The sequence below is a fragment of the Carassius gibelio genome, chromosome B19, assembly GCF_023724105.1.
Source record: "Carassius gibelio isolate Cgi1373 ecotype wild population from Czech Republic chromosome B19, carGib1.2-hapl.c, whole genome shotgun sequence".
NCBI lineage: Eukaryota > Metazoa > Chordata > Actinopteri > Cypriniformes > Cyprinidae > Carassius > Carassius gibelio.
The window spans coordinates 10,045,423-10,058,124 of NC_068414.1; the positions used below are offsets into that span (position 1 = coordinate 10,045,423).

A 12,702-nucleotide genomic window follows, 5' to 3' on the forward strand; every position below is an offset into this window, starting at 1 on the left:
ATCCTTCTGATCAAACTCATGGCAGTATTAGCTATTTGTTGGTACAAACAGATAATATTTTATTTTATTTTTTTGACAAAATGAACATCGATGACTCTTAATAATCAACACCAAAAGTTCTCTAAAAAATGGTCCTAATGGTATCTGTTCTCGAACTTAATGCGTTTTTCCCTTTACTCTGTATAGTCTGGTCAAAGCTGAAGTCACAGAAAGCATTAGAGCGCTGGCAGCCGGACACAGAGGTGAGTTCTTCTCAAACACATTACACTGAGTGAAGTCACATTCAGCTCTGCTCCAACTGAAGCATCTGCTTTAAACAACATTCATCAGCTGTTAAACTCTGCTTCAGAGGCTTGATTTGATCCTTTTGGAGAGAGTTTAGTGATTAGTGAAGATTTCAAGCTGAAACATCTTCAGACTGGATGTTTGTGAGTTCAGAGAGAGAGAAAATATCTGTATATTTGATCTTGCAGGAGGAATATGAAGACTCCAGCGGAAACGTGGTCAACAAGAAAACTTATGAGGATCTGAAGCGACAGGGTCTTCTGTAGCTCAACAAACAAGAGTCTGAACACACAAAACACTCACAGCGTGAATACTGAAGCAGAAATGTGAAAGAGTTTCGTCCTCTTGTGTTCCCCACAGTTTGGGAGGAATTTGATTTGTCTTTTTGAGAATGAGCAGTTTGTACATTTGTATTACTCTTTCATTATTCCTTGTTTTTGCATTTGATGTCTTAAATATGAAACAGAGACTTTCATTAATCAATCAAGTTTAGTACGTTGTGTGAACAATGTTTACTTGAGCAGCCTGCTGTTTTTAACCAGTCTGGAGACTTTAAACCTGCTGTAGAATAAAATCAAACAGTGAGATGGTTTTACTTCAGCAGACATCTGTCACTAAAATATATTCAGACCCCTTCATTTAATGTTGCAGTCTAATGCTAAAATCCTTTATTTTTCATTCACATCAATCTACACTCCATACATCATAATGACAGAAAATCAGATGTGATGACTGCAAATGTGTTGAAAGAAAGAACAAACAGAAAAACAGTGTCACATTGACTGAATTCAGTTCAGAAGCACCTCATTTCTCTGAATCATCATCGAGATTTAAAATACAATTATTAAAATGCAGATTTCTGTATTTCAAGGTTGAGTTCATCTTATTAAAGCTCCTCTTGTGTGTAATAAGAGCACAGCTGTATCAGATTATGAAAATACAAAGCCATTCCAGAGACAAAGAGTTTGACTTATTTTACAATCAATATTAGATTAATCTGATGAAAAAGTATTCGCTCAGTTATATAGTATTGTATAATTTATGTTAAGTTCAGCTCTAGTTTTGTTATAAAGGGGTCAAGAGAGATTTTTTACTTTTGTCAGTATGTACCTTAAGGTTTACTTCTGTTAGTAATGTTAATAAAGTGTTTTGCTAAAAAATAAATAAATGTAGATAATTATTATTTTCAAACCTTATTCTGTCTAAAACGAGCTGTTTTAAGGGGCGAGACTGTTTCTGTGTGTTATTAAAGATACTGCTTGTAATTAGACCTCTGCTCACATTTTGTGAATCAAACAATATAGACAGAGAATCACAGTCTGTATTTATGTTGTCAGATCAGAGAGTTTGACTGAATCCCAAACCATAAACCCAGGATATAGCGGCTGAGTGAATGTGGTCTGGACTGTGTGGATGAGGTTCATTGAGTCAGAGACGCTGTAGAAGGACAGAGTTCCTGCTCTGTGATCCACATACACTCCTATTCTCCTGCAGCTGGAGGAAACAGGGAGTTTAGTCTGTTTGTTATCGTGACAGAATGAGAAACTAGAGGAAGAGCAGTGCAGTCTCCAGGACTGATCATTACGTCCAAACACACACTCATTACCAGATCCCTTCCTGCTGATGCTCTTATATGACACTGATATATTCACACCAGTCCCACTCCACTCCAGCTCCCAGTAACAGCGTCCACTCACACTCTCTCTACACAACACCTGACGATAATAATCAAATCTGTCTGGATGATCAGGATACGGCTGAGCTGTGTCAGTGGTAGTCACCAATCTGTTCCCTTCAGACAGACAGAGATGTTTCTGTGCAGTGTTTGGATCCAGAGTGAACTGATGACGATCTGATGAAGAAACAAAACACTGTAATCAAGAGTTGTAAAAGTTAAGCTTCTATCTTATTCATATCTTATCTAAAATAATGTATTTATTTTTAAAGAGTGTTTTGATCTATCAGAGTTGTGTTATGATGTTCATGAATTCACTTCAAAAACTGTTCTCACATTGAAAGTTTACATCTGGAGTGTTTCATGACCAGATTTTGCTTCTCTCAACTTACTTTCATTTTTATCCAAACTTTCTTTAGCATTTAAGCCAAATCCCTTTTTATTTTATTTTTTGTGTAGCTGAACTTTAAAAAAATATTTGTCCGGATTGAAAAAAAAAAGTGCTTTTATCAAAAATGTACAGTAAACATCAGTATGAATGTATTGCAGAACTAAAGTGAGTGTGATTGTGTTTGTTAGTGACTTACATTGTAGGAAGTCCTCTCTGCTCCTGGGAACAATGTTACTGACTGAGAAAATAACAGATATAAACACTCAGAGAGAAAATGAGACCTGGATCTATTCCTTAGACATTTCTCACATTTTCTTTATGATATTAGATGATGTTTGTGTCGTTACAGAGAGCAGATGAATCTCTAATATTTTACCAGATATCTTTTTCATCTCCTCTTTGCAGAAATCCTCCAGTTTGAGTCTCAGCTGACGGACAGATTCTCTCACTCCATCAAAAGAAAAGAGGAAACTGTCAGAGATGTTTTCTGTAGATTCAGGAGGAGCTGAGAGAGACTGAAGACTCTGCAGGAATAACAACACACACGACTCAAAGACCTGATTATCTCACACTGTCCTCAATAACCTGCTCTACAGTTGGGTTACCTGCAGGAAATGGATGTGATCGTCTGTGTGTGAAAGCTGCTCCAGCTCAGTGTTTCTCTTCTTCAGATCTTCAATCTCTTGCTCCAGTCGCTCCATTTGTCCTTCAGCTCGACTCACTGCAGTCTTTTCCTGATCTCTGATCCGCTGTGTCACCTCAGAGCGGCTTCTCTCAATGGAGCGGATGAGCTCAGTAAAGATCCTCTCACTGTCCTCCACTGCTGTCTGTGCAGAGCGCTGTTAGACACACATCACAATCAGCTCTTACTGCTTCCTCACAGCGGCTTCAGTGGGACTGAAAGAGGAGTCAAACTGAGTCTCAAACTTCTCTTCTTCTCCAAACTCACCTTATGAGACTCCACAGCGTCTCTCAGCTGCTCAAGATCTTTCTGTCTCTGCTGGATTCTCTGCTGGATTTCACTCTGTGTCTCCTTCAAGTGTTTCTGGAGGACACATTCAAAACAGCAAATCACATACAAAGCTATCACAAACTCATATAAAATTGTGCCTGTTTGATAAAAAATATCTTCTCTACAGAGTTTCTCAGAGTTTTAAGATCATTAATTGAATTTAGTTTCCATGAAGACCTCACATTTAAAGCAGTACATATGTTTATTGTCATCATTATTCTGTGATCAAGAATTAATGTGAAGGAATGGACAAAAACAATATGATGCATGTACAGTTATAGCAGAAATCTTGAGCGATGTGTCAGAGGTGAGTAAAGTTGAGCTCATGCTCTAATGCACAGAGTCATGTAGTAACTCTCAATGGGAGAGTAGATCACATGATGCACTCATGATCAGCTGGAGACTGCAGTGAGGAGAAACACTTGAAGGGTCAGCATTAAATGTGTGATTTCAGTTCATACCTCTTTCTCTGTCCTCTCTGCTGCAGTTGACACAGTCTCATGGTTTTTATGTTCATCCATTGCACACAGCATGCAAACACATTGCTGGTCAGTACGACAGAAAACCTCCAGAAGCTTCTCATGTTTCTGGCAGATCATCTGCTGCAGTCGTCCAGTGGCATCAGTCACTTTGTGTCTCTTTCCTGAACGAAACTCTTCATGACGCTCAAAGTGAGTTTGACAGTAAGACTCCAGACACACCAGACAGGACTTGACAGCTTTGTGTTTTCTTCCAGTACAGATGTCACACTCCACGTCTCCAGATCCAGCAGGAACAGCAGCTTTTAATTTGGTCTTCTTCAGTTTCTCCACCACTTCAGCCAGCATGGTGTTTTTAGCTAAAGCAGGTCTTGGACTGAAGGTCTGTCTGCACTGAGGACAGCTGTAGACTCTCTTCTGATCCTCTTGATCCCAGCAGTCTGTAATGCAGCTCATACAGTAACTGTGTCCACAGGGAATGGCCACAGGATCCTTCAGGAGATCCAGACACACTGGACAGCTGAACTGCTCCACTGAAAAAACACTGGCTTCAGCCATTTCACTGTCTACAGCAATACAGACACAAACAACAGCTCAACAGAAGAACAGTTTCAGTTTCTTTTAACTGAGTTTCCTGGTTCTGTGTTTGAGAGACGTGTGCAAAACAAGTGTGTCTGTAAATCTGAAAACATACTGAAATGTCCACTAGGTGTCAGTCTTATACAGAAACTCAGAGTTAGTGAGATAACACAAAATGGGATAAACACCTTTACAAAATAAAACTACAGTAATACATGAATGTAACTTGCACATGGACATTTTACACGCGCAGGGTTTGAAACTTTTTCACTCACAAGCTAGTTTATCTATTAAATATGTTCCTTTAGGAGTGAAATTGAAAGGATGCTAATGCCATGAGATCCTGGTGAGATCCAGATATGAGGTGTTGAGATCCTGGAAGAAACCTTATTTGGCTCATGCCCATAACCCAGCTATGTTATTACAGGGTCTGGAGCTAAGAATGCTGTTTCATGCTCACAATCTTCAAAGCTGTTTGAGCTTATTCTTAAACTGCACTGTAAAAAGTTACCAAACCACATATTCATTCCATATCGAATAACATTCTCCAGCACAGCTTGACAGAACAACTACCCGATCTTACTGTTAACACCATAGAGTCTCACCCTTCTCAAGAAATACAGGCTCTGTTATATCTTGGAACATGTGAATACAAAGGTATTTGTAATAGTACACCTTGATAATAGGAACATCATGGGAAAAAAACTGGACTGTAATCTCAAAGATCATCTCCTCGGTTTTCTTCACAGTGACTATAAGATGGTGTACATCACACCTTTCCACAAATTGTTTAATTTCACCATGATAAGATCTTGATATATCTTGGTCTTTGTATAACAAACTAAGTATTGCTGTCATCACTGAATTTTACAACATAGTTTGTGGTTTCCCTCACACAACCATTTGTGTATGTGAAGAGGACGGGGAAGTTCAACATCCTCTTGGGGCACTGGTTCTAATGAATTTGGAATCCAATATTGTACTATTTACCTAACCCTTATGAAACAAAAATATATTGCAGTATATTGGAAAATATCATGTATTATAGTAGGCATATATTCTTATATATATTTATTTTTTCCAATATATTGCAATATATTGAAAGCGGCAATCATTTGTATATTTTGCAATATATTATATAATATATGTATCATCAATATATTATTAAATGTATTCAAATACATAAAATACTAGAAAATAAAAAGGGAAAATAATATATTACAATATATCTCAATATATTTTAAGAAATATATTGGTAAATATATTTTCCTTTCGTAAGGCAAACCTGTTGTGTTCTATTTTTTAAAAAGTTCTACCGCACAAGTTTTTAAAAGACAATTAGATTGCACTGATCTGAAAAATCCTGCGTTTCAAACCGAAGGCAAAAATCGCATAGCTCATTTGCTAAAGAAACCTCATCCATTTCACATTTACGTGGTTTACTTGGTTCCATACTTGTAAAAAAATGTTTTTAGAGTTTCCACATATTTTTAAAGTTTAAGGTGGTAAATTTATACTCATTCATATCTTTCTGTCGTCCTCTAGCTTGCCTTAATTGACAACTGAGCTTTTTTGTATGATTATCAACTCAACATAATCTTTGTTTTTAAATGCTGTTTTTTTTTTTCAGATTAATGCAATCCTTCAGCTCCTTAGTTATATACAGCTTATTGTTTGGATATATGAAAACAATCTTTTTGGTTAATACATTATCCACACAGAAGTTTATGTAGTCTGTAATAGTCTCCGTAGTCTCATCAATGTGCATGTTATTAAAAACATAACAAGTCTGTGCATATTAAAAGACCTTTTAGTCTTTCTATAGCCCATCTGACCACAATTTTATATTTTTTTACTATTGGTTTGCTACGTTTGATCATGGTTTTATATGTAGGAATGAGGTAAATGGTATTATGTTCAGCACTGGCCAAAGGTGGTTTAGATCTGGCCGCATAATTAAATCCTAGTTATATCCCGTGGCAAAACAGCCCTTACGAAAGGAAAATATATTTACCAATATATTTCTTAAAATATATTGTGATATATTGTAATATATTATTTTCCCTTTTTATTTTCTAATATTTTATATATTTGAATACATTTAATAATATATTGATGATACATATATTATATAATATATTGCAAAATATACAAATGATTGCCGCTTTCAATATATTGCAATATATTGGAAAAAATAAATATATATAAGAATATATTCCTAATATATTACATTACATTTTCCAATATACTGCAATATATTTTTGTTTCATAAGGGAGAGAAACAAATAGAGACATAATTAGCGTAGCTGCTGTTCCAACAAAGTAAAATAAATCAGTTTAACCAAAGCTAAAGAATAATAATGCACATTTGATCAGATACAACTGCAGTTAAAAAATATGAGATGCATTATTCGAATGCTTGGTGAAAAAGATGTGTTTTTAATCTAGAGTCACAAGTTCACCCTTACATCTAATTTGATAGCAAATAGTTAGCATATTTTGGCATGCTGTCCTGGGGGAAGGGTCTGGGCCCGGAACAGATGGGGTGGAGGAGGGATGCTGATAAACCGTCAATGGATAGAGATAAGTCAGTGATATTTATACTATAGAATTGAATACTTGATTGCGGTCGACCTATGTTGATTAGGCTAAGTATCTGACACGCTCCTCCCGAATCTTGTTACTAAAACATAATTTCACGAGTTCACGCTTACATATAATTAGCTGAGGTATGGTATGCATATTTGGCGTACTGGGAAGGGCTCCGAGCTCAGGAATGGCCCGAACCTAGAGTACCCCCCAAAAATGGAAGAGAGGACAGCCGCCAGATTAAGAACGCCCCCAAAATAGCATTGAGTACTGGTGGGGGCTGATTTTATTTTTCTGAGAAGTCATCTCGTTGGCAGGCCGGAAGAGCCTACTTACTCCAGTGGGAGTGACTTAAGCGTTGGAAGGGTAGGCCCTACTGGCTGCAGGTACTGGACTATATGGTTAGAGATGCCCGGTCGGTAGGGCTCGAGCCGATGCTCAACTGGAACTCACAGCATTGGAACGGTGAGCCCTATCGGCCGATGAGGAGGAGTAGCGTGGTTGTATAGCCTGAGTTGCCTCGACTGGAATAAGTCACTGTGTTGGCATATGGGCCCTACTGGCTGATAAGCCCCTGCTATTCAGAGGGCAAAGGGCATATGGCTGACCGAGAGGGCCCATGAAGCCTCGTCCGACGGGAGCACACACTATCGAATGGGTAAGCCTCTCTGACCATAGAAAAAGAACAGGTAAGTTTGTCTAGCCTGGAGACTCTTGCCGACGTCCGACGGGAGTTTGTACTCACGGCATCGAACAGGTAAATTTATCCGGATTTAAGACGGAAAGGTAAAGTTGTGTGGCCAAGAAGCTTTCACCAGCATCCAACAGGATCTTCATGCTCGCTGTATCTGCTGGGTCAGCGTCGCAGGCTGTAGGATGGAAGAGGTAAGTTTGGGTGGCCGTGAGGCTCTCGCTGACGGCCGATGGGAGCTTGTATTCACGGAATCGAACGGGTAAGCCTCGACGACTGTAGAATGGAAAATTAGGTTCTCACCGGGCTCCCGTGGGAGCTGGATATTCCCAAAATGGATAGGTCAGCTTGGAGGCTGTAAAAAGGAAAGGAAAGGTCTGGCCAGGAGGCTCTCGCTGGCATCCAATGGGAGCACAAGCATTGAATGGGTAAGCTTTGCTGGCCGAAGGATGGAAAAGGTAAGTTTGTCTAGCCAGGAGGTTCTCGCCGACATTCGATGGGAGCTTCCTACTCATGGCATCGAATGGGTAAACCTCTCCAGGCGTAGAAGGAAAGGTAAAGTTGTGTGGCCGGGAGGCTCTCGCTGGCAATCGATGGCAGCACACGCATCGAATGGGTAAGTCTCGTCGACCGTAAGAAGGAAAAGATAACGTTATCTAAACTGAATGCTCTCGCCGACGTCCAATGGGAGTACATACATCGAATGGGTAAGCCTCGCTGGCTGTAGAGTAGAAGGGTAAAAATGTCTGGCCCGGAGGCTACAGATGGGTAAGTCTCGCCGAACATAAAAGGATTTACTCCAAAACTTGACTCCAAAAGAGTTTATTAGGTCATTAAACCCAAGTCCTAATGCATCATTTGTATTATCAACGTGAATGTTAAAATCTCCCATGAGTGCGTATCTCACGTAGCACGCTTGCTGAGCAAGTTGCTGAGAGAGCTGAGAACTGAGTTCAGGCGCAGCAAGTTCCATTATCCAGGAACAACCTATACTCTCACTGATCTCTCTGATTGGTTGCAATATGAGTCATTCAGGAGCCTTGGAAGAAGAGGTGGACCACTACTATGCTACATGGATCTAGAGATGCTAAGCACACTCTGAGCACATATGCTATCCTGTACGATGGCTCAGAGAAGACTATGCTCTTACAAGCAAACTTGGCACATCTGAATCCATCCACTAAGAACAGAACTGCACCCTACTGTCCATTCTGTAACAATACAGAGCACTTCTTAAGTCAATGCACCAAGGTTGTATGCACCTATGCTATCCTGGACGATGGCTCAGAGAGGACTATGCTCTTACAAGCAGCAACACGTCACCTGGGCATCCAAGGAGAGCCAGAAGACATGGCCTTACGGAATATACGTCAAGATATTCAAGTTCTTCATGGGTCCAAGTTGTCATTCCGTGTTTCCCAAGCCGATAAGCCTCAGCACAGCTTTCTCATCCCTGATGCCTTCACTGCAGACCACCTTGTTCTTGCACTATAGACCCCCTGAGGAACAGTTCCACTCATTCTCTACTATAGAAGAGGAACATCATCTAAACCAACAACATGTATGTTAGACCCTATACCATCTACGCTCCTAATAGAGGTGCTTCCAGAAGTCATAGATCCTCTTCTGACTATTATTAATTCTTCATTGTCATTAGGATATGTCCCCAAAACCTTCAAACTGGCTGTTATTAAGCCTCTCATAAAAAAAAAAAAACACAACTTGACCCCAAAGAACTAGTTAATTATAGACCAATATCGAATCTCCGTTTTCTGTCCAAGATACTAGAAAAGGTGGTATCCTCACAATTATATTCCTTCTTAGAGAGAAAAATGGTATATGAGAGGATTTCTAGTCAGGATTTAGACTGTATCATAGTACTGAGACTGCTCTCCTTAGAGTTACAAATGACCTGCTCTTATCATCTGATCGTGGTTGTATCTCTCTATTAGTTTTATTGGATCTTAGTGCTGCGTTTGACACAATTGACACAACGATCTTTTGCATAGACTTGAACACTTTGTTGGCATTAATGGAAGTGCATTAGCATGGTTTAAATCGTACTTATATGACCGCCATCAGTTCGTAGCAGTGAATGAAGATGTATCATATCGATCACAAGTGCACTATGGAGTACCTCAAGGCTCAGTACTAAGGCTGCTACTCTTCACGCTTTATATGTTACCCTTGGGAGATATCATCAGGAAACATGGTGTTAGCTTTCACTGTTATGCTGATGATACTCAGCTCTATATTACTTCGCGTCCTGGTGAAACACACCAATTTGAAAAACTAATGGAATGCATAGTCAATATAAAAAAACTGGATGTCGAGTAATAGGTACCTAGGTGTGCTATTTGATCAAAATCTTTCCTTAGAAAGCCACGTTTCTAGCATTTGTAAAACTGCATTTTTCCATTTAAAAAATATATCTAAATTATGGCCTATGCTCTCAATGTCAAATGCAGGAATGTTAATCCATGCATTCATGACTTCAAGGTTAGATTATTGTAATGCTTTATTGGGTGGTTGTTCTGCATGCTTAGTAAACAAACTACAGCTAGTCCAAAATGCAGCAGCAAGAGTTCTTACTAGAACCAGGAATTATGAACATATTAGCCCGGTCCTGTCAACACTGCACTGGTTCCCTATCAAACATTGTAGAGATTTAAAAATATTGCTTATTACTTATAAACCCTGAATGGTTTAGCACCTCAGTATTTGAATGAGCTCGTTTTACATTATAATACGTTTACATTATAATACGTTCTCAAAATGTAATTTTATTAATACGATTCAGGAGGAGCGCGTCAGATACTTATCCTAACCAACACAGGTGGACCATAATCAAGTAATCAATCCCATAGTATAAATATCGCTGACTTACCTCTATCCACTGACGGTTTATCAGCATCCCTCCTCCACCCCATCTCCTCACTTCGAGCTCACTTTATAGACATACATCTGCAATTAAAGCAGGTAACAGTGAGTAAAGCAATATTAATGTATGTGAATAGAGTATTAGCAATTCAAGCGGGATTTGAGGTGATGATGCTGGCGATGCGAAAGGGTTATAAGCTAATTCACAAGCTAGGACCACGCCACAAACAAGCAAAGAAACTGGGGAAGAGTAGAAAGAGGATGAAGGGGTCGAGAGAATGGGATGATGGTCAGGTGGATCAGGGCATCTTGAATTGATGGCTCAGAGAGACTCAGAGTGGGGAAACTGTCTCTAGGATATATTTAGGCCAGACAATGAGGACCCCAAAGCTGGGAAGAGCTGAGTTAAGCGTGAGCTCAGAATGCCTGATCATACGGAGAGGATGCAGAGGCTGATTAGTTCAGGAGTTTGATGGTTGACACAGGTTCTTGTTTTCATAAGACTTTAGAAGTACGAATGTGTGAGAATGAGAGAAGCTGGGACATTATAGCCAGTGTATATTAGTAGGTTATTAGGTGCAATTAAGTTTAAAATGCGCATGGGGATCTGAGGATGGAATGAGCATAAGATGTTAAGTTGTAGATGGACAGTGGGTCGGTCAATTGGAAAGGAAGCTTTGGGACAGTTCCAACCGGAAAGGTATCTTAGAGATAATGCTTGGAGCAAGGCAATTAAGATTGGATTCTTGGGAAAACTGTTTGGTGTTTGGTCTGTGGTATGACCGACGAGGGATGCAGGTTTATTCCGGAGCCAAGTCTAAATTTGAAATTCTAAAATAAATGGGAAAAGAGACGAAAAGTCGGTAACGAGATTGAGGAGTCTTGGTATAGGAGTTACTCAGAGGAGGAACTGTTGTTGAGTAGATTAAGTGGGCCTATACATAACTGTATATTGCATAACTGACAAATATAATTGTCTCTTGTTTATGGTTTGAACTTCTGCTGCATAGTTTGAGCAGATGAGTAGATTCAGACTATTCAAACCCCCAAGGATGGCTGTTAAGTCTACTCTTGACTGTTGATTGTAGGAACTGAATTCCGGAGAAAGAATCCTTTGTAGCTTCGGAAAGTGAGACCAACGTCCTAGGGCTGCTTCTGCAAACGAATGAGGCTCACAATGAATTATTGGCACCTTCCCAGAAGCCTCACCAGATTCTTGATGGATAGGCAAGACTTGGAATTTAGTGATATCAGCTTTGGCCGGCCAAGCTCTGTGGCTTGCTAAGTGAATTATTATTCTGTGATTGTTATGATATGGTTAATGGTTGGAAAGATAGTGTCATGGAGAGATGATAAGTTGTTTTAATTCAGCCTCTTCTGCTTGTGGCCTGTCGAGTATGTTCAGGTGTGTTGCAAGACGCAGGAAGGGAGGGAGGGAGGGGGAGAATGGAAAGAGGTTTGGAAATAGAATTGGAGGTTGAAGGAGACTTGCTGGTCTGTGTGAGTAAATACTATAGAATGTGCTGTTGTAGCTGTATGATCATCCACTTGATGCGCTGCCATGATGGTGCTGTTGTAGCTGTATGACTGTCCGCCTGAGGCACTGCCGTGGTGGTGATGTTGTTAGCTGAATAATGGTCCACCTGAGGCGCTGTCGTGGTGGTGCTGTTTTTAGCTGAATAATGGTCCACCTGAGGCACTGCCATGGTGGTGTTGTTGTTAGATGAATGATGGTCCACCTGAGGCGCTGCCATGGTTGTGCTGTTGTTAGCTGAATGATGGCCATCTGAGAAGCTGCTGTGGTGGTGGTGTTGTTAGCTGAATGATGGTACAGCTGAGGCGCTGCTGTGGTGGTGCTGTTGTTAGCTGAATGATGGTCCACCGGAGACACTGCCATGGTGGTGCTGTTGTTTGCTGAGGGATCATCCACCTGAGGCGCTACCATGGTGGTGCTGTTGTTAGCTGAATGATGGTCCACCTGAGGCCCTGCCATGGTGTTGCTGTTGTTTGCTGAGGGATCATCCACCTGAGGCGCTGCCATGGTGGTGGTGTTGTTAGATGAATGATGGCCATCTGAAACACTGCTGTGGTGGTGCTGTTGTTAGCTGAATGATGGTCCAC

General features: G+C 40.1%; 3 protein-coding genes across 4 annotated transcripts in view; all 3 read right to left on the reverse strand.

Annotated features, from left to right (window-relative positions):
- Nucleotides 1-1,355: 1,355 nt before the first annotated feature.
- LOC127979278 (tripartite motif-containing protein 16-like) lies at nucleotides 1,356-4,444 on the reverse strand. The gene is made up of 6 exons (XM_052584626.1): nucleotides 3,825-4,444; nucleotides 3,301-3,396; nucleotides 2,957-3,190; nucleotides 2,728-2,875; nucleotides 2,548-2,589; nucleotides 1,356-2,137 (listed from the first exon to the last, which is right to left on the reverse strand). Exons 1-6 carry the CDS (start codon nucleotides 4,398-4,400, stop codon nucleotides 1,611-1,613), a joined length of 1,623 nt encoding a protein of 540 aa, XP_052440586.1. The 5' UTR covers nucleotides 4,401-4,444; the 3' UTR covers nucleotides 1,356-1,610.
- The window catches only part of LOC127979279 (tripartite motif-containing protein 16-like), a 79,665-nt gene continuing 68,318 nt past the window's right edge, over nucleotides 1,356-12,702 (reverse strand). For both annotated transcript variants that reach the window (XM_052584628.1, XM_052584629.1), the window contains one exon: nucleotides 1,356-1,556. The gene's annotated coding sequence lies outside the window, so the exon portion shown is untranslated. The remainder of the gene's footprint in view (nucleotides 1,557-12,702) is intronic.
- Nucleotides 1,356-12,702, reverse strand: part of LOC127979277 (tripartite motif-containing protein 16-like) — a 29,936-nt gene continuing 18,589 nt past the window's right edge. Inside the window, exon 7 of the transcript XR_008158770.1 lies at nucleotides 1,356-1,556. The gene's annotated coding sequence lies outside the window, so the exon portion shown is untranslated. The remainder of the gene's footprint in view (nucleotides 1,557-12,702) is intronic.